At 42.1% G+C, this 21,070-nt stretch overlaps 2 protein-coding genes across 4 annotated transcripts in view; both read right to left on the bottom strand.

The window, feature by feature from the left end:
* The window catches only part of trmt9b (tRNA methyltransferase 9B), a 28,858-nt gene extending 22,615 nt beyond the window's left edge, over positions 1–6,243 (bottom strand). The window contains exons 1-2 of one of the 3 annotated variants that reach the window (XM_055879317.1): positions 5,920–6,243; positions 957–1,009 (exon numbers count right to left, since the gene is read on the bottom strand). The gene's annotated coding sequence lies outside the window, so the exon portion shown is untranslated. Of the gene's footprint in view, positions 1–956; positions 1,010–3,261; positions 3,362–5,919 lie in introns of all 3 variants that reach the window. The other 2 variants (XM_055879318.1, XM_055879316.1) reach the window with 2 other exon arrangements.
* A 5,069-nt stretch (positions 6,244–11,312) lies between these two features.
* LOC129822618 (sister chromatid cohesion protein PDS5 homolog B-A-like) lies at positions 11,313–19,677 on the bottom strand. The gene is made up of 4 exons (XM_055880985.1): positions 17,769–19,677; positions 12,504–12,814; positions 11,953–12,107; positions 11,313–11,699 (listed from the first exon to the last, which is right to left on the bottom strand). Exons 2-4 carry the CDS (start codon positions 12,615–12,617, stop codon positions 11,594–11,596), a joined length of 375 nt encoding a protein of 124 aa, XP_055736960.1. The 5' UTR covers positions 12,618–12,814; positions 17,769–19,677; the 3' UTR covers positions 11,313–11,593.
* Positions 19,678–21,070: the final 1,393 nt, after the last annotated feature.

A 21,070-nucleotide genomic window follows, 5' to 3' on the forward strand; every position in this document is an offset into this window, starting at 1 on the left:
AGCCAGCAATCCTGCAGTTATATGGAACATGCACTCTCTACCACCTGTGCTATACCAAAACGTGCACTTGGATGAGGGGGGGGGGGGGGGGGGTGGTCACAGGACTGAGTTTGGGAAACCCTGCTCTAAATTAGACATTTCACTTTAAAACAAAAACCAATGATTGCAAAGTTTAACAAACCATACTACTCTATGCACAAGGACTACTTTTAAAAATTTCCACTGAACATTTTACAAAAACACATTTACTTGAACAATGCAGATGCAAACGTTTGGAAACAGAATGACGGTTTGTGCCATGTGTGTCTATATTCTGTGACCAAAACTATGCATCTGAGTAGAAAGATCGGAGTCTCTGTTACCGTGGAATTTCCCCATACAGTAGTTACAGATAGATTATTATTTCACTCCGATTAGGCTGATAATGCTATGAGGGCCTCAGGGGCCACAATAGAGCTAAATCTGTTAGATCAGGGTTGATTACATTGATGTACCCTTACCCTACGAAAATATGCTTCATTCTAATCCTAATGTCTAACCCCCATCAGAAGTTTGTAAAATGAAATGCAGTTAAAAATGATATATATTTAAAAGTGGTTTAACAATGTATTAAGCCAAATATATATATTCTAGACAATACATGCATGCTTCTGAAATGTGGTTCACGAGCTCTAATACATTGACTGAAAAGTGATACGACTTACCAGACATTAGTAGACGCATAAGTAATTGTTATCCTCTTTTAGACAAATAAAGGGGAAACTTCCCTTTCAACAACTCATACAGTAGTACAGTGGTTCCTAGCCCATTACATTACAGTCATTAAAGGAAGGCATCTTCTGTATGGGGTCATCAACACGCATCGCTTGCGGTAAGGTTTTGGAAGCATAAGGACCTTATTTTTCATATCAGTGAGAAATCATTAACGAAAAACAAAAGGTTAAATTGATACACACCTTTATAGGGTTAGTGTTCCCACATGGCCAGATCTCCATTTTGCAGCACGTGTCTACGGAAGACAGAGGGACCACCTGTGCTAATTAGCTACAGTATCTAGTATGCTCTGAACACCTGTGTGTAATGGAAGAAGGCCGCCAGAAATGTATTAGCACTGAAAAATACAGTCTGCTGCAACTGGGATGAAGCCGGTTGAAATCTCACTATTTTCCTCACCAATCTACACATAATACCCCATAATGACTAAGTGAAAACACGTTTAGACATTTTTGCTAATGTTTAAAAAAAGAAAACCAGAAATTTCACATTTACACAAGTATTCAAACCCTTTACTCAGTACTTTGTTGAAGCACCTTTGGCAGCTATTACAGACTCAAGTCTTTTGGGGTATGACGCTACAAGGTTGGCACACCTGTATTTAGGGCGTTTCTCACATTCTTCTCTGCAGATCCTCTCAAGCTCTGTCAGGTTGGATGGGGAGCATGGTCTCTCCAGAGATGTTCGATCAGGTTCAAGTCCTGGGTCTGGCTGGGCCACTCAAGGACATTCAGAGACTTGTCCCGAAGCCACTCCTGCGTAGTCTTGGCTGTGTGCTTAGGGTCGTTGTCCTGTTGGAATGTGAACCTTCGCCCCAGTCTGATGTCCTGAGTGATCTGGAGCAGGTTTTCATCAAGAATCTCTGCACGTTTCTCCGTTAATCTTTCCCTCGATCCTGACTTGTCTCCCAGTCCCTGAAAAACATTCCCACAGCATGATGCTGCCACCACCATGCTTCACCGTAGGGATGGTGCCAGGCAGGGGCGGACTGAAACAATAATTCAAGCCGGGAATTTGACTCCTTCCCAGGCCACCCTGTTCACGCAAACCACCAGACCGCTAATTTTGTAGGCTAACCCTATTTGTTGATGTAACGGTTACCAAACTAGTTGTAAATTTGGACACTATGTTCATCTGTTATCCACATAACAAAATACAAACACTTGGGACTGACCAACAAGTAGCCTATCTGAACACTGAGTTTAAGGTATGCTATGGTTATGGGTGCACCCTCAAACACTCACTAGGAATACACCAATCATAGCACATACAAATGTACAAGGCTAGACACACAAAACAATTAGCCTACACTTTTTAAAAAGAGAATGCGATAGTTAGCTCAAATGCTCATCTTTATATTCAAGCATATCAAAAAACTTCACACACACATTCACTGAACTTGAACATTAGCTACAACAACGTAAGTATAATACAAAAATTGAAAAAGCACTCCTCTACAAAAAAACGTAGACTACAATGTTCCCTCACTGGTGTCCATAAAGCCAACAGCACACAAACACATCTATACACCATGTCAATGAAATTGAACATTGGCTACATAACTGCAAGTATAACGTGAAAGTCCAAAAAACATGCCTCTGTATAAAAGCTTTAACAGCAAATGTTCTTTCACCCTTGTCAGCCTGTTAAGGAAGAGTCAGAGCATAGCTACTTCAGAGTAACCAGGAAGTAATTACCACTAGTAACAATATAAACTCAAAAAAACTAGCCATGATTGTCAGCAATGTTTTCCAAGTTATATGCAGCTTCATGTCTGTGTCCTCTGTACCTAAGCCCACATTTCCCAATAACTTTCATAAATCACACGTTCCATGACCTGCCTCCTCTTTCTGACCTGCTCTCGTTGAACTGACATTTGCTTATCACTCAGAAGGGTACAGATGTCTGCTTTGCTGGCTCTGAGGAAAAAGGCTTCTGCACTTTCTCTATGGGTCTTGCTTCTCTCATGTTCCTGTACCTTCTGACGGGCATGTTTCCAGGCCTACATGCCTCCTTTGATAAATGCACTATCACTGGCTGAAGGTTTTACGAATGCAAGACATACTGAGCAGAACAAGGAGTGAGTTACTTCATTGTATGTCAGCCATTTTCTGTTTGTTCCATCTTCGGAGTGGAATTACATTGGGAATGACTGTTTGAGGGGTTTGTTTTGGGTGGTACTGAAAAAATAAGTCAAAATCCTTGGACTGAGGACAGGCAAAATAATCAAATGGATTTTCAGTGCTTTCGCTGGCTCTTTCTATTTTCCCTGTACTGGGCTCTGAACCTCCATCTCTCTGCACAGCTAGTTGCTCTGCAGAATGAGATTAACATTGTAAATAACCTAAACTTAAACTTGTATTAGTTGTGCACTCATCGATTGTATGCCCCTCCCCGATTACAGTCCTACTGGTAATCTCATAAATAAAGTACATATTAATCTAAAATCATAGCCTACATGTTTAGGTTTGTGCTCTGAAGTTGTACCTGAAGGTTCCTGCTCGGAGTCTGAGTCTGAACTGACCACCATCTTCCTGTTCTGCAGGAGGACCTGAAGCTCTACTGCTGCTGCTAATTCCTTCTCCACCTTTACAAAGAAAATATTCTATTATCATACTCACTATCATTAGTGTATCAGTGGGCTACATTAATACAGCTCTGGAAAAAATTAAGTGGTCTCTTAATTTTTCCCAGAGCTGTATATTATTGTAACTTGTAATGCTGGTACTGATGGCGCTAACGATCTTTGTCATTGCTTGTCCTGTGTCACACAGGCTACTGTGTTACGTTCATGGATGTATTATGGTTACGTTACTGTAGCCTGTTTCGCTGTACAGTGTATGTGCACTTTCCCCAGCTTCTGTGGCATGAGTCATGACCGAATGCTGGCAAGTCCATAGTCTAGGTTTACTATTTTCTACTAGTTGAAACATATTGCCTTCAATGTCATATTATGAACGCTATGTTGCACTCAGTGCTATGATGTAAGACGTTCAAACTGTTTGTCAGTGTGTGTGGTTTAGCTAATGTTTTTGATTGACCTGGTACTGGCGAACATGTCGCTTATTTTGCATCATCGGTGGCAAGGGCCTCTTCTTTATTCTCTCCCTCTCTGCTTCACCTTTCCTCTTCTGACTGTCCATTTCACCGTGCGACTTGTCTAAAATGTTATCTGTAGAGAGGCAGGTAGACGGTTGCTATGTGCGTCGCGGAGAGACTTGGTGTCATTTTTGGTGCGGGGACACTGCAGCGAGTGAGTGAGAGTTGCGCCTGATGAGTGGATTCTCCTTCAACTCATTTCTGCTTGCTATATTATTGCTGGTCAAGTTGACTATTCACCGCAGGCCAAAACGACCCTCAGGCCACCGGGAAATGTCCCGGTGCTCCCAACGGCCAGTCCGCCATTGGTGCCAGGTTTCCTCCAGACATGATGCTTGGCATTCAGGCAAAAGTGTTCAATCTTGGTTTCATCAGACCAGAGATTCTTGTTTCTCATGGTCGGAGAGTCCTTTAGGAAAACTCCAAGCGGGCTGTCATATGCTTTTTGCTGAGGAGTGGCTTCCGTCTGGCCACTACCATAAAGGCCTGATTGGTGGAGTGTTGCAGAGATGGTTGTCCTTCTGGAAGGTTCTCCCATCTCCAGAGGAACTCTGAAGCTCTGTCAGAGTGACTATCGGGTTCTTGGTCACCTCCCTGGCCAAGGCCCTACTCCCACGATTGCTCAGTTTGGCCGGGGGAGGGCAGAACTAGGAAGAGTCTTGGTGGTTCCAAACTTTTTCCATTAAAGAATGATGTAGGCCACTGAGTTATTGAGGCATCTTCAATTTTCAGGATGCTGGGGGAACTCCCTTGAATCCAATCAATTGAATTTACCACAGATGGACTCCAATTAAGTTGTAGAAACAGTTCAAGGATGATCAATGGAAACAGGATGCACCGGAGCAAAATTTGTCTGAATATTTATGCAAATAAGATTTTATATTTTTAATACAAATTTCTAAAAACCTTTTTTCACTTTGTCATTATGTGTAGATTGATGAATATTTTTTATTCATTCAATTTTGGAATAAGGAACAAAATGACAAAAAGAGGAAACAAAATGAGAAAAAAGTCAAGGTGGTCTGAATACTTTCCGAATGCACTGTATGATTTGCACTGTTTCCCAGAGTTCTAAAAGCAAGCACAGCAGAAACTGGCTACTCTTTAGTTGATAAGGTAACTCAATCAATCAAGTTTATTTTATATAGCCCTTCGTACATCAGCTAATATCTCGAAGTGCTGTACAGAGACCCAGCCTAAAACCCCAAACAGCGACTTGTTCATTTGTTAGGCTATTGGTTAAAGGTGCAACAATATTTATTATTGAATTACCTTTGATCTAGTTCAGTCTGATTAATCACAATAAACATACTTAATAATGATCTTTTACCTAGCTTGATGACAGTGGGTATTTTTGATTACTTTTTGTTCTAAATAGAGACGGCATATTGGATTGTGTAAAAATGCAGGAAAACAGCTTTAGATGTCCCAAAAAATTCTGGGGGAGGACCACCAGACCCCCGCCAGATTATGTCCCCCCACTTCTAAAACCAAAGTGGTTCCCCTGGTGTACAGTAAGTGTATATTTTGCATTTGTGAAATTATTTTGATGTGATAGTAAAGGGCTTTATGTTTCTAGAATCATATAGCAATTGAGAAATCAATTCATGTTCAGCTAGAGTATTTGGCTGTTTTGGCTGCCAGTCTACCTCTGAAAATAACATACAAGGTCCTTGGACCTTAAAATTAAGAATACCTAAGAGTACATCTTGGGCTAAGGGGGCTAACCTTTTTCGATTACTGTACCACTGTCGGGTAAATTTATTTTCGTTTGCCTGGAGTACCCCTGAAGTATCCCTCATGTGCATTTTACCAGTAGGCCTACGGTCTCATGAGACTAATCAATTACCCACTGTGGCTAGGCCAAGTACCCCTGGTTGAGAACTAGGCTGGGAACAACTGCATTAGTACTACTCTAGCTAGCCTAAAGAAACCGCTCTACGTTAAAACTATAACCACAAATTCAACAGAGAACGTATCATCGCGTAGCACACTCACTTACATTTGTATCGCGTTCAATCAGCAACAATGTAAGATTATAATTACCGTAAATACTTCTGCCGGCCAATTTATCGTGTCGGCTACATGTCAGCAACGGAGGAAATATGTACAAATAGGTTGGCAACGTTGATAAAGCCTGAGTGAAATTGGCGTTCTGATTCAGTCCTATTTTGACTAGATGGGATACAGTTTATGTCAGAATTGACTTTCCGTAGCAGGTTAGGATATTTTACGCTGCAGGTAAAGCGAATTAATGTAGCAGGTTAAGATAGTTAGATTAAGGTTATGAAAATGATTCTGGTTAGCTAGAATGAAAAATTATTCAACTTTATTAGACGTCAATTTGACACAAACAGTCTCCCATCTAGCCATGACATTATGTCCGCGGTCAAGGCACACTGGCAACATCTAATCCACGACTGTCATTGGTTAGCTGTCTCACATGACCAACACACAATAAACACACACACAGTGCCTAAATAAAGTCTACACCCCATGAATTTTTACATTTTGTTGCGTTACAAAGTGGGTTTGAAATATGTTGACATGACAAGAAATTACAATTAAAAGTGAAAATAAAATTATACACATTTTTACAAATTAATATCTAATCTGAGAACATGGCAACCATGTTCTGTGTACGTTTGGTGGAACATTCTCCTAACCCACGGAAAACTGGATACATGAATATTCTTGTAACATTCTCATGAAACGTTTCTAACATTAATATCTTAAATCTCAAACTCCAAGCGGGCTGTCATGTGCTTTTTACTGAGGAGTGGCTTCCGTCTGGCCAATCTACCGTAAAGGCCTAATTGGTGGAGTGCTGCAGAGATGGTTGTCCTTCTGGAAGGTTCTCCCATCTCCACAGAGGAACTCTGGAGCTCTGTCAGTGACCATCAGGTTCTTGGTCACCTCCCTGATCAAGGCCCTTCTCACCCGATTGCTTAGTTTGGCCGGCGGCCAGCTCTAGGAAGAGTCTTGGTGGTATCAAAATTCTTCCATTTAAGAATGATGGAGGCTACTGTGTTCTTGGGGACCTTCAATGCTGCAGACATTTTTTGGTGTCCTTCCCCAGATCTGTGCCTCGACACAATCCAGTCTCGGACAATTCCTTGGACCTCATGGCTTGGTTTTTGCTCGGACATGCACTGTCGGACATGCACTGCCTTTCCAAATCATATCCAATCAATTGAATTTACCACAGGTGAACTCCAATGAAGTTGTAGAAACATCTCAAGGATGATCAATGGAAACAGGATGCACCTGAGCATAATTTCGAGTCTTGCAGCAAAGGGCCTGAATACTTATGTAAATGAGGTATTTCTGTTTTAAAAAATATATATATTTGCAAAAATGTGTCATTATGGGGTATTGCGTGTATATTGATGAAAATGTTTTATTTAATCAATTTTAGAATTAGGCTGTAACGTAACATGGGGAAATAGTCAAGGGGTCTGAATATTTTCTGAATGCACTATATACCAAACATTAGGAACACCTTCCTAATATTGAGTTGCACCCCCTTTTCCCCTCAGAACAGCCTCAATTCGTCGGGGCATGGACTCTACAAGGTGTCGAAAGCGTTCCACAGGGATTCTGGCCCACAGTTGTCAAATTGGCTGGATGTCCTTTGGGTGGTGGCCTATTCTTGATACACATGGGAAACTGTTGAGCATGAATAACCCAACTGTGTTGCAGTTCTTGACACAAACCGGTGAGTCTGGCACCTACTACCATACCCAGTTCAAAAGGACTTACATTTTTGTCTTCAACCTCTGAATGGCAAACACAATCCATATCTCAATCGTCTCACGACTTACAAATCCTTATTTAACCGGTCTCCTCCACAACGACACTAATTGAAGAGGATTTAACAAGTGACATCAATAAGGGATCATAGTTTTCACCTGGCCAGTCTATGTCATGAAAAGAGCAAATGGTCTTAACGTTTTGTATACTCAGTGTAAAGTGCACTACTTTTGACAAACACACCCTAATCCCTTTATTTAGTGCACTACTTTTGACAGAGACCTGGCAGCATGGTGCCAGGACAACAACCTTTCCCTCAAACTCAGCAAAACAAAGGAGCTGTTCGTGGACTACAGGAAACGGAGCGGCAAGCAAGCCCCCATCCACATCGAGAGCTTCAAGTTCCTCGGGGTCCACATCACTAAGGAATTAACATGGCCTCCACACACAGTTGTGAAGAGGTCACTACAGTACCACCCAAGCCATAGACTTTCCTCTCTGCTACCGCACAGCAAGCAGTTCCTGTGCACCAAGTCTGAACCAACAGGTCCCTGAACAGCTTCTACTGCTAAATAGCTAATCAAAAAGGTTACCCGGACTACCTGCATTGACCCTTCTTTGCACTAACTCTCATGCACTGACTCTACACACACACACCACACAGTACACCCACCCACACATAACATGCGCACACATGCATACTGATGCCACACACATACGCTGCTGCTACTGTCTATTATCTATCTTGTTGCCTAGTCCCTGTACCCCTACTGATATGTGTACTGAACAAAAATATAAACATAACATGCAACAATTTTAAATACTTTTCTGAGTTACATTTCATATCAGGAAATCAGTCAACTGAAATAAATTTATTAGGCCCTAATGTTTGTATTTCACATGACTGGGCAGGGGCGCAGCCATGGGTAGGCCTGAGAGGGCATTGGCACACCCACTGGGGAGCCAGGCCCAGCAAATCAGAATTAATTTTTCCCCACAAAAGGGCTTTGTTACAGTTGGAAATACTCCTTTATTTCAGATCATGAAACATGGGAACAGCACTTTACATGTTGCGTTTATATTTTTGTATAGCTACTTCAATTACCTCGTACCCCAGGGTATAGCCATGTTATTTTCACTCATTATTGTTCTTAGTTTTACTCGTTATTTACTATGTGTTTATTCCTAATGTCACTATTTTTCATTTTTTCCCATTAACTCTGAATTGTTAGAAAAGGCCCCATCAGTAAGCATTTCACTGTTAGTCTACACCTGTTGTTTGCGAAACATGTGACAAATAACATTTGATTTGGGACACAGCCACCATGCAGAAGGACCAATTCCACGGAGGAATTCAAAGGAAACACATATTTCATTAATTGAAACAGACTAGAAAAATGTATGAGGAAATTGAAATTAGTTAATTGTATTCTTATCTATTTAATACTCCTTTCTCATTCTGAAAACACTAATAAAACAATGCTGGGCAGCAAAATGGACCAAATACTTGATTTAATCTTGGATTTGCCACGTTTTTTTCTTCGTCTGCAGAGGCACATTTGCACATGCACAATAAAATGCAAACAGGAGTAAACAAACGAATGAACAAAAACGAATTAAAAAATTAACTTAACAAATCAAATCTACAACACTGTTTTTCCTTGTCACAGAACGAAAAATACTGAAAAATTACCGATACAGTACTGCTAAAAGTTCATACCAAACATTCACTTTGACAGTTAGAGCTGGTGCGATATCTAAAAGCTGTGAGATAGAAGCTATACAACTGCCTCCCCAGCACGGGGGGGAAAAAGGCAAGAAAGACTACATACATTTATTTGAATCAGTTTGGATCGTTCCTGTGGTCGGCGACACACATAACAATGTTAGACAAACCAAGGTGGATGTGTGTGTGGCAAAGCTTAACAACTGAACATCAAGGACGGATACACACAGCCTAGGCAGATCGATGTACTCTCCATCTGTTCTCGTCCTCTGACCTTCGAGAAAAAACACGATGTCTGTCTCATCTTCTCCTGCCCGTCTTCTGTCGCACCTGGGCACAACAACAGCATGGAGATCCTGTTTTTAAAGCCCACTAGACATACAGTACCAGTCAAAAGTTTGGACGAACCTACTCATTCAAGGGTTTTTCTTTATAATAGTGAAGACATCAACACTAGGAAATAACACATATGGAATCATGTAGTAAGCAAAAAGTGTTAAACAAATCAAAATATTTTTTATATTTTAGATTCTTCAAAGTAACCACCCTTTACCTCGACAACTGTGCACACTCTTTGACATTCTCTCAACCAGCTTCATGAGGAATGCTTTTCCAACAGTCTTGAAGGAGTTCCCACATACGCTGAGCACTTGTTGGCTGCTTTTTCTTCACTCTGGGGGCCAGGTCATCTGATGTAGCACTCCATCACTCTCCTTAGTCAAATAGCCCTTACACAGCCTGGAGGTGTGTTGGGTCATTGTCCTGTTGAAAAACAAATGATAGTCCCACTTAGCGCAAACCAGAAGGGATACCATCACAACTCCTCCTCCATGCTTCACGGAGATCATCCGTTCACCTACTCTGCATCTCACAAAGACACGGTGGTTAGTCAAATTTGGACTCAGACCAAAATGGCAGATGTCCACCGGTCTAATGTCCATTGCTCATGTTACTTGGCGCAAGAAAGTCTCTGATTATTATTGGTGTCCTTTAGTAGTGGTTTCTTTGCAGCAAATCGACCATGAAGGCCTGATTCACGCAGTCTCCTCTGAACAAATGATGTTGAGATGTGTCTGTTACTTGAACTCTATGAAGCAGTTCTTTGGACTGCAATCTGATGAACTTTTCCTCTGCAGCAAAGGAAACTCTGGGTATTCCTTTCCTGTGGCGGTCCTCATGAGAGCCAATTTCATCATATCGCCTGATTTTGTTTCCCGACTGCACTTGAAGAAACTTTAAAAGTTCTTGAAATTTTCCAGATTGGCTGACCTTCCAGATTGGCTGACCATGTCTTAAAAGTAATGATGGACTGTCGTTTCTCTTTGCTTATTTGAACTGTTATTGTCATAATATGGACTTGGTCTGGACTTGGTCTTCTGTATACCACCCCTACCTTGTCAGAACACAACAAAAGTGATTGGTTCAAACGCATTAAGGAAACAAATTCCACAAATAAACTTAACAAGGCACACCTGTTAATTGAAATGCATTCCAGGTGACTACCTCATGAAGCTGGTTGAGAGAATGCCAAGAGTGTGCAAAGCTGTCATCAAGGCAGGCTTCTTCGAAGAATCTGAAATCTAAAATAGATTTGGATTAAAAATATTAAAAAATAGGTTACTACATGATGTGTTATTTCATAGTTTTGATGTCTTCACTATTATTCTACATTTGAGAAAATATTAAAAATAAAGAAAAAACAAACTTTTGACTGGTACTGTATATAAAGACTTTACCAGCACAGCTGAGAGATGGCACATTGAGGTGGGTGAGAATTGAGAGAGGTGGGTCAAGGGGTGGAGGAGTATGTGAAGGAGGGTGAAGAGGTGGTGAGGGGGCTGAGAGGAGAGGGGTCGGTGAGGGAATGTAGGGTCAGGTGGAGGTGAGGCGGGGACTGGAGGTCGAGGGGGAGGTAGGTGAGGGGTGGGCAGAGGTGAGTGAGTGGACTACTTACTTTGGGTGTGGTCTTGCTCTCCTCCTCTTCCTGGCTCTGAGACATCTCCATCTCCTCCACCTCGGACTCGTTCTCTTTACTCAAACGCCCTGTGCGCCTGAAACACACAGCAGGTCATTGTACAACAGCAAAACAACAGCCTGCTCCTCACTGAGTAACAGGGTTGACATTGAAGTCAAAACAAAACAAAACAAAAACCTGCAAACAGCAAGTCTGTAACTCATGCAAGGCACTGAATTAATTCAAAATATAAAGGATAATGAATGAAGTTGAAGAAAATGCCACAGTTACAGATTTTTCTTGGCTGAATGTTGCTGTGCTTTGGGAGGTCTCCCCCGTCTTTTCTGTGGCATGGATTCTGCAGAGTCGTCTGTGGCCTCTGAGGCCTCCAGTCTGTAAAAGAACACATACATCAACAAAATGTCACAAAAGATTCCCCATCCACACCTTCTCTTTCAAGAGATTAAGAGCATGTTAGGAGTTGGCTATCGATTTATCAACCTATCAATGTGTCCATTTAGACCAGGGACCTGAAACCCGCGGCTCCAGAGCAACATACTGCTCCGCGGCAATCTACAATTAGCCATTTAAAAAAGTCATCAGTAGACTATAATACTAGTTAGATCAGAATCCAGAGGGATCTCACCTCTGCTGCGGCCTCCGTGGTGCCCTGCCTCCTCTCTGCACCGTGGGCTTCACTTCCATGTTCTCACTGCTGCCATCTTCCTCCTCAGCTTGACACGCAGCCTTCTTCCGGCCCCTCATGCCCTTGGTAAGTCTGTCATTATTGGGCGCAGCAGCCTCAATATTGATAATAATAATACATTTTATTCCAACTAACTTCCAAGAACACATTATAGAGTAAAAGTATTAAATACAAGAGCAGATCAAACAACCGCAACAAGACCCACAGTATTGTTGTAAACATTGGTTGCGTTCCAGACCATCTTTATAGCAGTGGCACTATAAAGATGGTCTGTATAAACACTTCTCTGAGTATTGTGAGATCTGATAAATTATGTGAGCTGTGTTGAAGATAAGTTGGAAAGCAACCATTAAGCGGTAAGTTCAGGATTTTACAACTTGATGTAGATGTTTCCTCACCCTGAAATTAGTCTATGGGCCATTAAATTAAATTGTAAAATCCTGAACTTCCCCATGAAAATAAGGCAACCGGGGTCAAAAACAAAATGGTACCTTGGGGGGCCGTCTCCTGCGACCTCTTTTGGGAGGATTGTTCTGCTCGTCTTTCGTCTCCAGGGTGGTGTCTGCGGCATTGGTCTCGGCCCACGGCTCCTCCCCCACACCCATGCTGGTGTTAGCCGCCGGCTCCTTCCTCCACCCTCGTTTGGGCTTGGCCTCCTGGCCTGCCTTGTCGTCCTGGCTGGCAGCGGCTGCCCCTCATTTGCGTCCCCGGGCCGGGCTTTCTGTCGTCGTCCTGAGCAGCCAGACTCTTCATGACCGTGATATCCTCGTTCTCACTGTGGTCCACCTCGGCACTGTCGATCCTGGGACAATAAGAGATAGTGTTTTATTAAGCGTGTCTGCCTTGACACAGGGACTGGACAAAAAAAGACAATGAACTGTAGGAGTGGTCTGGGGTGGTCTAAGCCAATGGTTCCCAAACTGCCAGTGGTTTCTTACAGAGTAACCGTAGGAAAAAGGTAACTTTCCTGCTCTCTTTTGTGGAAGCAGCAGTGAGCGGATTTGACCCTTTTTTCTGCAGCTCTCCTGGAACATAGCTGCATTATACTGTACCTGCAGTGTAAATGTAGCTAAACAACACCCGCTACAGACTATAATAAATGCACCTGTCCCCTCAAGGTAAAGTGGAAAAATTGACTAGTAGCGACATCTGACTTCCCACTCCCTCCACCTACGTATACAGCCCTATCATCAAAATCATCTTTAATTTACGCATCACTCCATTCCTTGGCAGGACATTCCCCATTCATCTATTCAGTTCAGATGTGATTCACTCCCTCTCTCCCAGATGATGTAAATGACAAGGATTTGTTTTAAGTATACAGCCTGGTGACAAACATGGCAGCTTGTTTTTCGTAGACTGGTGCAGAAAACCACATCTCAATTACAAATGCGTGCCACCGAATACGGAGGATCTGACAAACAATTTGGATAAATGGCTGATCCATACAATTAGACAGTGTGGTGTATTGGACAACGATGTTGTCTTCCGAAAAATCGAGAAAAATAAAAACCCAGAACTCTGAGTTAGTCTTTCAGATACTTACAGTGGCAAGAAAAAGTATGTGAACCCTTTGGAATTATCTGGATTCCTGGATTATTTATTTTAAAAAATTGGTCATAAAAATAGATCTGATCTTCATCTAAGTCACAACAATAGACAAACACAATGTGCTTAAACTAACAACACACAAACGATTGTATTTTTCTTGTCTATATTGAATACAACATTTAAACATTCTCAGTGTAGGTTGGAAAATCTATGTGAACCCCTAGGCTAATGACTTCTCCAAAACTAATTGGAGTCACTAGTCAGCTAACCCGGAGTACAATCATTGAGATGAGATTGGAGATGTTGGATAGGGCTGGCCTGCCCTATAAAAAAACACTCACAAAATTTGAGTTATCTATTCACAAGAAGCATTGCCTGATGTGAACCATGCCTCGAACAAAAGAGATCTCAGAAGACCCAAGATTAAAGAATTGTTGACTTGCATAAAGCTGGAAAGGGTTACAAAAGTATCTCTAAAAGCCTTGATGTTCATCAGTCCACGGTAAGACAAATTGTCTGTAAATGGAGAAAGTTCAGCACTGTTGCTACTCTCCCTTAGGAGTGTCCGTCCTGCAAAGAAGACTGCAAGAGCACAGCGCAGAATGCTCAATGAGGTTAAGAAGAATCCTAGAGTGTCAGCTAAAGACTTACAGAAATCTCTGGAACATGCTAACATCTCTGCTGATGAGTCTACAATACGTAAAACACTAAACAAGAATGGTGTTCATGGGTGGACACCACGGAAGAAGCAATTGCTGTCCAAAAAAACATTGCTGCATGTCTGAAGTTCGCAAAAGAGCAGCTGGATGTTCCACAGGAACACACAACACTATGTGTGGAGAAAAAAATGCAGAGCATACGAACATCAAAACCTCATCCTGTATAGTATGGTGAAGGGAGCATCATGGTTTGGAGCTGCTTTGCTGCCTCAGGGCCTGGACAGCTTGCCATCGTCGACGGAAAAATGAATTCCCAAGTTTATCAAGACTTTTTGCAGGAGAATGTAAGGCTATCTGTCCACCACTTGAAGCTCAACAAAAGTTGGGGTATGCAACAGGACAATGACCCAAAACACAGAAGTAAATCAACAACAGAATGGCTTCAACAGAAGAAAATACGCCTTCTCGAAGTGGCCCAGTCAGAGTCCTGACCTCAACCCGATTAAGTGTCTGTGGCATGACCTCAAGAGAGCAGTTCACACCAGACATCCCAAGAATATTGCTGAACTGAAACAATTTTGTAAAGAGGAATGGTCCAAAATTCCTCCTGACCGTTGTGCAGGTCTGAGCCACAACTACAGAAAATGTATGGTTGAGGTTATTGCTGCCAAAGGAGGGTCAACCAGTTATTAAATCCAAGGGTTCACATACTTTTTCCACCCTGCACTGTCAATGTTCACACGGTGTGTTCAATAAAGACATGAAAACGTATAATTGTTTGTGTGTTATTAGTTTAAGCAGACTGTGTTTGTCTGTTGTTGTGACTTAGATGAAGATCAGATCAAATTTTATGAACAATTTAAGCAGAAGTCCAGGTAATTTCAAAGGGTCACATACTTTTTCTTGCCACTGAACAAAAATATAAACGCAACATACAACAATTTCAATGAGTTATGGTGCATTTAATCTATGGATTTCACATGACTGGGCAGGTGGCGCAGCCATGGGTGGGCTTGGGAGGGCATAGACCCATCCACTGGGGAGCCAGGCCCAGCCAACCAGAATGATTTTTCCACCCACAAAAGGGCTTTAATACAGACAGAAATACTGCTCAGTTTCATCAGCTGTCCGGGTGGCTGGTCTCAGACGATCCCGCAGGTGAAGAAGCCAGGTCTGGAGGTCCTGGCGTGGTTACACATGGTCTCTGGTTGTGAGGCCGGTTGAATGTACTGCCAAATTCTCTAAAATGACTTGAGGTGGCGTGTGGTAGAGAAATTAACATTAAATTATCTGACAACAGGTCAGGTGGACATTCCTGCAGTCAGCATGCCAATTCAATGCACCCTCCAAACTGGAGGCGTCTGTGGCATTGTGTTGTGTGACAAAACGGCACATTTTATTTTAGAGTGGCGATTTGTCTGCAGCACAAGGTGCACCTGTGTAATGATCATGCTGTTTAATCAGCTTCTTGATATGCCACACCTGTCAGGTGGATGGATTATCTTGGCAAAGTAGAAATGCTCACTAACAGGGATGTAAACAAATGGGTGCACAAAATGAGAGAAATAAGCTTTTTGCGCGTGTGGAAAATTTCTGGGATCTTTTATTTTAGCTCATAAAACATGGGACCAAAAATTTACATGATGCGCTTATATTTTTGATCAGTATATTTCCTTTGAACACGGATGATGACTTTGCCTCTATGACTTCCTCTAAATCCATAGATTAAGGCCTAATGAATTTATTTCAATTAACTGATTTCCTTATATGAAATATATCTCAGTAAAATCTTTTAAATTGTTGCGTTTTAATGTTAGTATCTCATTATTATTATTGTATGCCTATTTATTAATCTAAACCAGTTCTTTAAATATGCTAAATGTTTTATTTCATTCTGTTTTTTTTTTTTTACAGAAATAATCTTCTTTTTTTTTTTTTTTCAGAAATACATTTACATTTCAGTCATTTAGTAGACGCTCTTACCTCTTACTTATTTACATAAGATTCAGACCCTTTGATATGAGACTCGAAATTGAGCTCCGGTGCGTTCTGTTTCCATTGATCATCCTTGAGATGTTTCTACAACTTGATTGGAGTCCCCCTGTGGAAAGGCACACACCTGTCTACATAAAAGGTCCCACAGTTGACAGTGCATATCAAAGCTAAAACCAAGCCATGAAGTTTAAGGAATTGTCCGTAGAGCTCCTAGACAGGATTGGGTCGAGGCACAGATCTGGGGAAGGGTACCAAAACATTTCTGCAGGTTTAAAAGATCCTCAAAGAGCACACTGGCTTCGATCATTCTTAAATGGAAGAAGTTTGGAACCACCAAGACTCTTCCTAGAGCTGGCCGCCCGGCCAAACTGAGCAATCGGGGGAGAAGGGCCTTGGTCAGGGAGGTGACCAAGAACCCGATGGTCACTCTGACAGAGCGCCAGAGTTCCTCTGTGGAGATGGGAGAACCTTCCAAAAGGACAACCATCTCTGCAGCACTCCACCAATCAGGCATTTATGATAGAGTGGTCTGATGAAATCAAGATTGAACTCTTTCGCCTGAATGCCAAGCGTCACGTCTGGAGGAAACCTTGCACCATCCCTACGGTGAAGCATGGTGGTGGCAGCACCATGCTGTGGGGATGTTTTTCAGCGGCATGGACTGGGAGACCAGTCAGGATCGAGGGAAAGATGAACGGAGCTAAGTACAGAGAGATCCTTGATGAAAACCTGCTCCAGAGCTCTCAGGACCTCAGACTGACAACGACCCTAAGCACACAGCCAAGACAACGCAGGAATGGCTTCGGGACAAGTCTCTGAATGTCCTTGAGTGGCCCAGCCAGAGCCCGGACTTGAACCCAATCAAACATCTCTGGAGAGACCTGAAAATAGCTGTGCAGCGATGCTCCCCATCCAACCTGACAGAGCTTGAGAGGATCTGCAGAGAAGAATGCGAGAAAGTCCCCAAATACAGGTGTGCCAAGCTTGTAGTGTCATACCCAAAAAGACTTGAGGCTCTAATCGCTGCCAAAAGTGCTTCAACAAAGTAAAGGGTCTGAATACTTATGTAAAATGTGATATTTCCGGGTTTGTTTTGTAAATACATTTGCAAAAATGTCCAAAAAATCTGTATGGGGTATTGTGTGTAGATTGATGAGAATTCTTTTTGAAACCATTTAAGAATATAAAAAAATGTGGAAAAAGGGGTCTGCAATGTATTTTCCTTCCTGGCTGGCAAATGTATAGCCCATTAGGGGTAAACATTTAGGTTGTTTTAGGTGGGTCTTCTTTTGCATATTAACATCAATAATAACACAAATACTAACAACAACACTCTTCACTGAGCTGGTTGGTCTCCCTCTCAGTCAGCTCTTCCTTTTACCAACTCTTTCATTGCAGAGGATACTGAATCTATGGCATCATAGGCAAACTCTAGACAGAGAATGAATCAATCTCCTCATATTTACCCTGTATTCCCAGTTATTTTGACCTGATGATTTGACAAATGAGGTACCATGTAGATTGTGTATTCCCCATAGTTTCTCCACTCACCTTGAGCCTGCGGACCAACTCCTCCAAGGAGATCTTGTCCGAGATCTCCTTCACCCCGGGCGGATAGGTGATCTTGCCATCTGTGGCCCGACCCTTTGAGTGAGCCATGCTCTCCATTGGCTGCTAGCTGGAATATAACCACACAAAACATATATGGACACATCACTGGATGAGTGTTTTGAAATATTCAACCTCAAACTGGCGACGTGGGCATCTAATACATGATTAAATGACTAATATCTTGTACTTCCTGCAGAGCATGACCCTTTTTGGTGAACCAGCCACAGTCTCTGGTGTATTCAAAAATGTATACCTATGGTTTTTTACCCTGCTTCCTGTCAAAAAGAAATAGGCTACACAAGTTAAATAATTGTATAGCCTGATTAAGAGTTTCCAAACATGTTGAGTATGACAACACCTGGCTTTATTAGCGAGTTACTTTGCCAACAGTATGCCTGAGTGTTGAAAATAAAAAGAGATAAGAAATACCCAAGCAGAGAGTAGTAGGCTGCTGTCTAAAGCACTGTATTAATGACAGCAGCAACTATCTGCTGCTGGTGACCATCATGTGATAAGAACGGAACCACTTCTGTATAGAAACAGTATAGCAACACACCAAAGCTGGTTCCCAGGGGGGGGAGAAAGGTCATTTGTCTACCAATACACAAGGCCAGCCAGGAATTGTTTGAACATGAATGCAATTATAACAAGCCTGTTAAAGGTCTTTCAGATTTGTGGTACATCAGAGATCACAATAAATGTTATCTTTGGCAATATCCATACGGTAGAAAATTAGACATGGGCCCTAACCCCAATTTGCTACACTGGTGTCAATGTAGCCTAGTGGTTAGAGCATTGGGCCTGTAACCAAAGGATTTCTGGTTCTAATACCTGAGCTGACAAGGTGTAAAAGCTGTCGACGTGCCCTTGAGCAAGGCACTCAACTCTAATTTGCTCCAGGGGCAGCATACTACTATGGCTGACCCTGTAAAACAACACATTTCACTGCACCCATCTGCTGTAAGTGACAGGTTCACCCGCAGTTGCTTCACAACAAATCTCAGAATGTCCTTCAGTGGCCCGGCCTCTGCAAAGCCACTCCGGACTTGAACCTGATCGAACATCTCTGGAGAGACCTGAAAATAGCTGTGCAGCGACGCTCTCCATCCAACCTGACAGAGCTTAAGAGGATCAGCAGAGACAAAGGGGAGAAACTCCCCCAAAACAGGTGAGCCAAAAATAAAAATATGCACTGAGCTTGTCTGATGCTTTAAGCGCAATGTTTGATGAAACAATTAAGACACACAAATGACTATAGGGAGTTTGACCGCAATTTATTCGATTTTGTCGGGCCAGGTTCAGACTTTCTGCACTGTGTTAAAAAAATGACAGCAAGTGACTGTGTGACTTGCACATATTGTCTCTTTCTCCTCCCTGCTGCAACAACCACCACAGAACATTAGTGTTTCTCCTGCTGTCCATGTTGCTGAAGCTGCAACATAATTACAGCCATTTCTGACTGAAAAGTTGTTACCGAAATCTCTAATTTGTTTAGGAAAAACATTCCCTAAACAACTGCTCTCTTTACGTGACACGTACGCATTAGAGGTCGACCGATTAATCGGAATGGCCGATTAATTAGGGCCGATTTCAAGTTTTCATAACAATAGAAAATCTGTATTTTTGGACACCGATTTGGCCGTTTTTTTTACACCTTTATTTAACTAGGCAAGTCAGTTAAGAACACATTCTTATTTTCAATGACGGCCTAGGAATGGTGGGTTAACTGCCTTGTTCAGGGGCAGAACGACAGATTTTTACCTTGTCAGTTCGGGGATTTGTTTTTGAAACCTTCCGATTACTAGTCCAACGCTCTAACCACCTGCCTTACATTGTACTCCACGAGGAGCCTGCGTGGCAGGCTGACTACCTGTTATGCGAGGGCAGCAAGAAGCCAAGGTAAGTTGCTAGCTAGCATTAAACTTATCTTATAAAAAGCAATCAATCTGAGCATAATCACTAGTTAACTACACATGGTTGATATTACTAGTTTATCTAGCGTGTCCTGCGTTGCATATAATCGATGCGGTGCCTGTTAATTTCTTATTGAATCACAGCCTACTTCGCCAAACGGGTGATGATTTAGCACTGTCGTTGCACCTAACCATAAACATCAATGCCTTTCTTTAAAATCAATACACAAGTATATATTTTTAAACCTGCATATTTAGTTAGTATTGCCTGCTAACGTGAATTTCTTATAATTAGAGAAATTGTGTCACTTCTTTTTCTTTTTTTTTTTTACCTTTATTTAACTAGGCAAGTCAGTTAAGAACAAATTCTTATTTTCAATGACGGCCTAGGAACAGTGGGTTAACTGCCTGTTCAGGGGCAGAACGACAGATTTGTACCTTGTCAGCTCGGGGATTTGAACTTGCAACCTTCCGGTTACTAGTCCAACGCTCTAACCACTAGGCTACGCTGCCGCCCCACTTTTGTGTTCCGTGAAAGCAGTCAGGGTATATGCAGCAGTTTGGGCCGCCTGGCTCGTTGCAAACTGTGTGAAGTCCATTTATTCCTAACAAAGACCGTAATTAATTTGCCAAAATTGTACAATGTAACAGCAATATTTTGACTTAGGGATGCCACCCGTTAGATAAAATACGTAACGGTTCCGTATTTCACTGAAAGAATAAAAGTTTTGTTTTCGAAATTATAGTTTCCGGATTCTACCATATTAATGATCAAAGGCTTGTATTCATGTGTGTTATCATGTTATAATTAAGTCTATGATTTGATATTTGATAGAGCAGTCTGACTGAGCGATGGTAGGCAGCAGCAGGCTTGTAAGCATTCATTCAAACAGCACTTTTGTGCGTTTGCCAGCGGCTCTTCGCAATGTTTCAAGCATTGAGCTGTTTATGACTTCAAGCCTATCAACTCCCGAGATTAGGCTGGTGTAACCGATGGGAAATGGCTAGCTAGTTAGCGGGTGCGTGCTAATAGCGTTTCAATCGGTGACGTCACTCGCTCTGAGACTTGGATTATATGTTCCCCTTGCTCTGCAAGGGCCGCGGATTTTGTGGAGCGATGGGTAACGATGCTTCGAGGGTGGCTGTTGTCTGTGTTCCTGGTTTGAGCCCAGGTAGGGGCAAGGAGAGGGACGGAAGCTATACTGTTACACTGGCAATACTAAAGTGCCTATAAGAACATCCAATAGTCAAAGGTATATGAAATACACTGCTCAAAAAAATAAAGGGAACACTTAAACAACACAATGTAACTCCAAGTCAATCACACTT

Source organism: Salvelinus fontinalis, chromosome 24 (genome assembly GCF_029448725.1).
Source record: "Salvelinus fontinalis isolate EN_2023a chromosome 24, ASM2944872v1, whole genome shotgun sequence".
In the NCBI taxonomy this organism is placed as follows: domain Eukaryota; kingdom Metazoa; phylum Chordata; class Actinopteri; order Salmoniformes; family Salmonidae; genus Salvelinus; species Salvelinus fontinalis.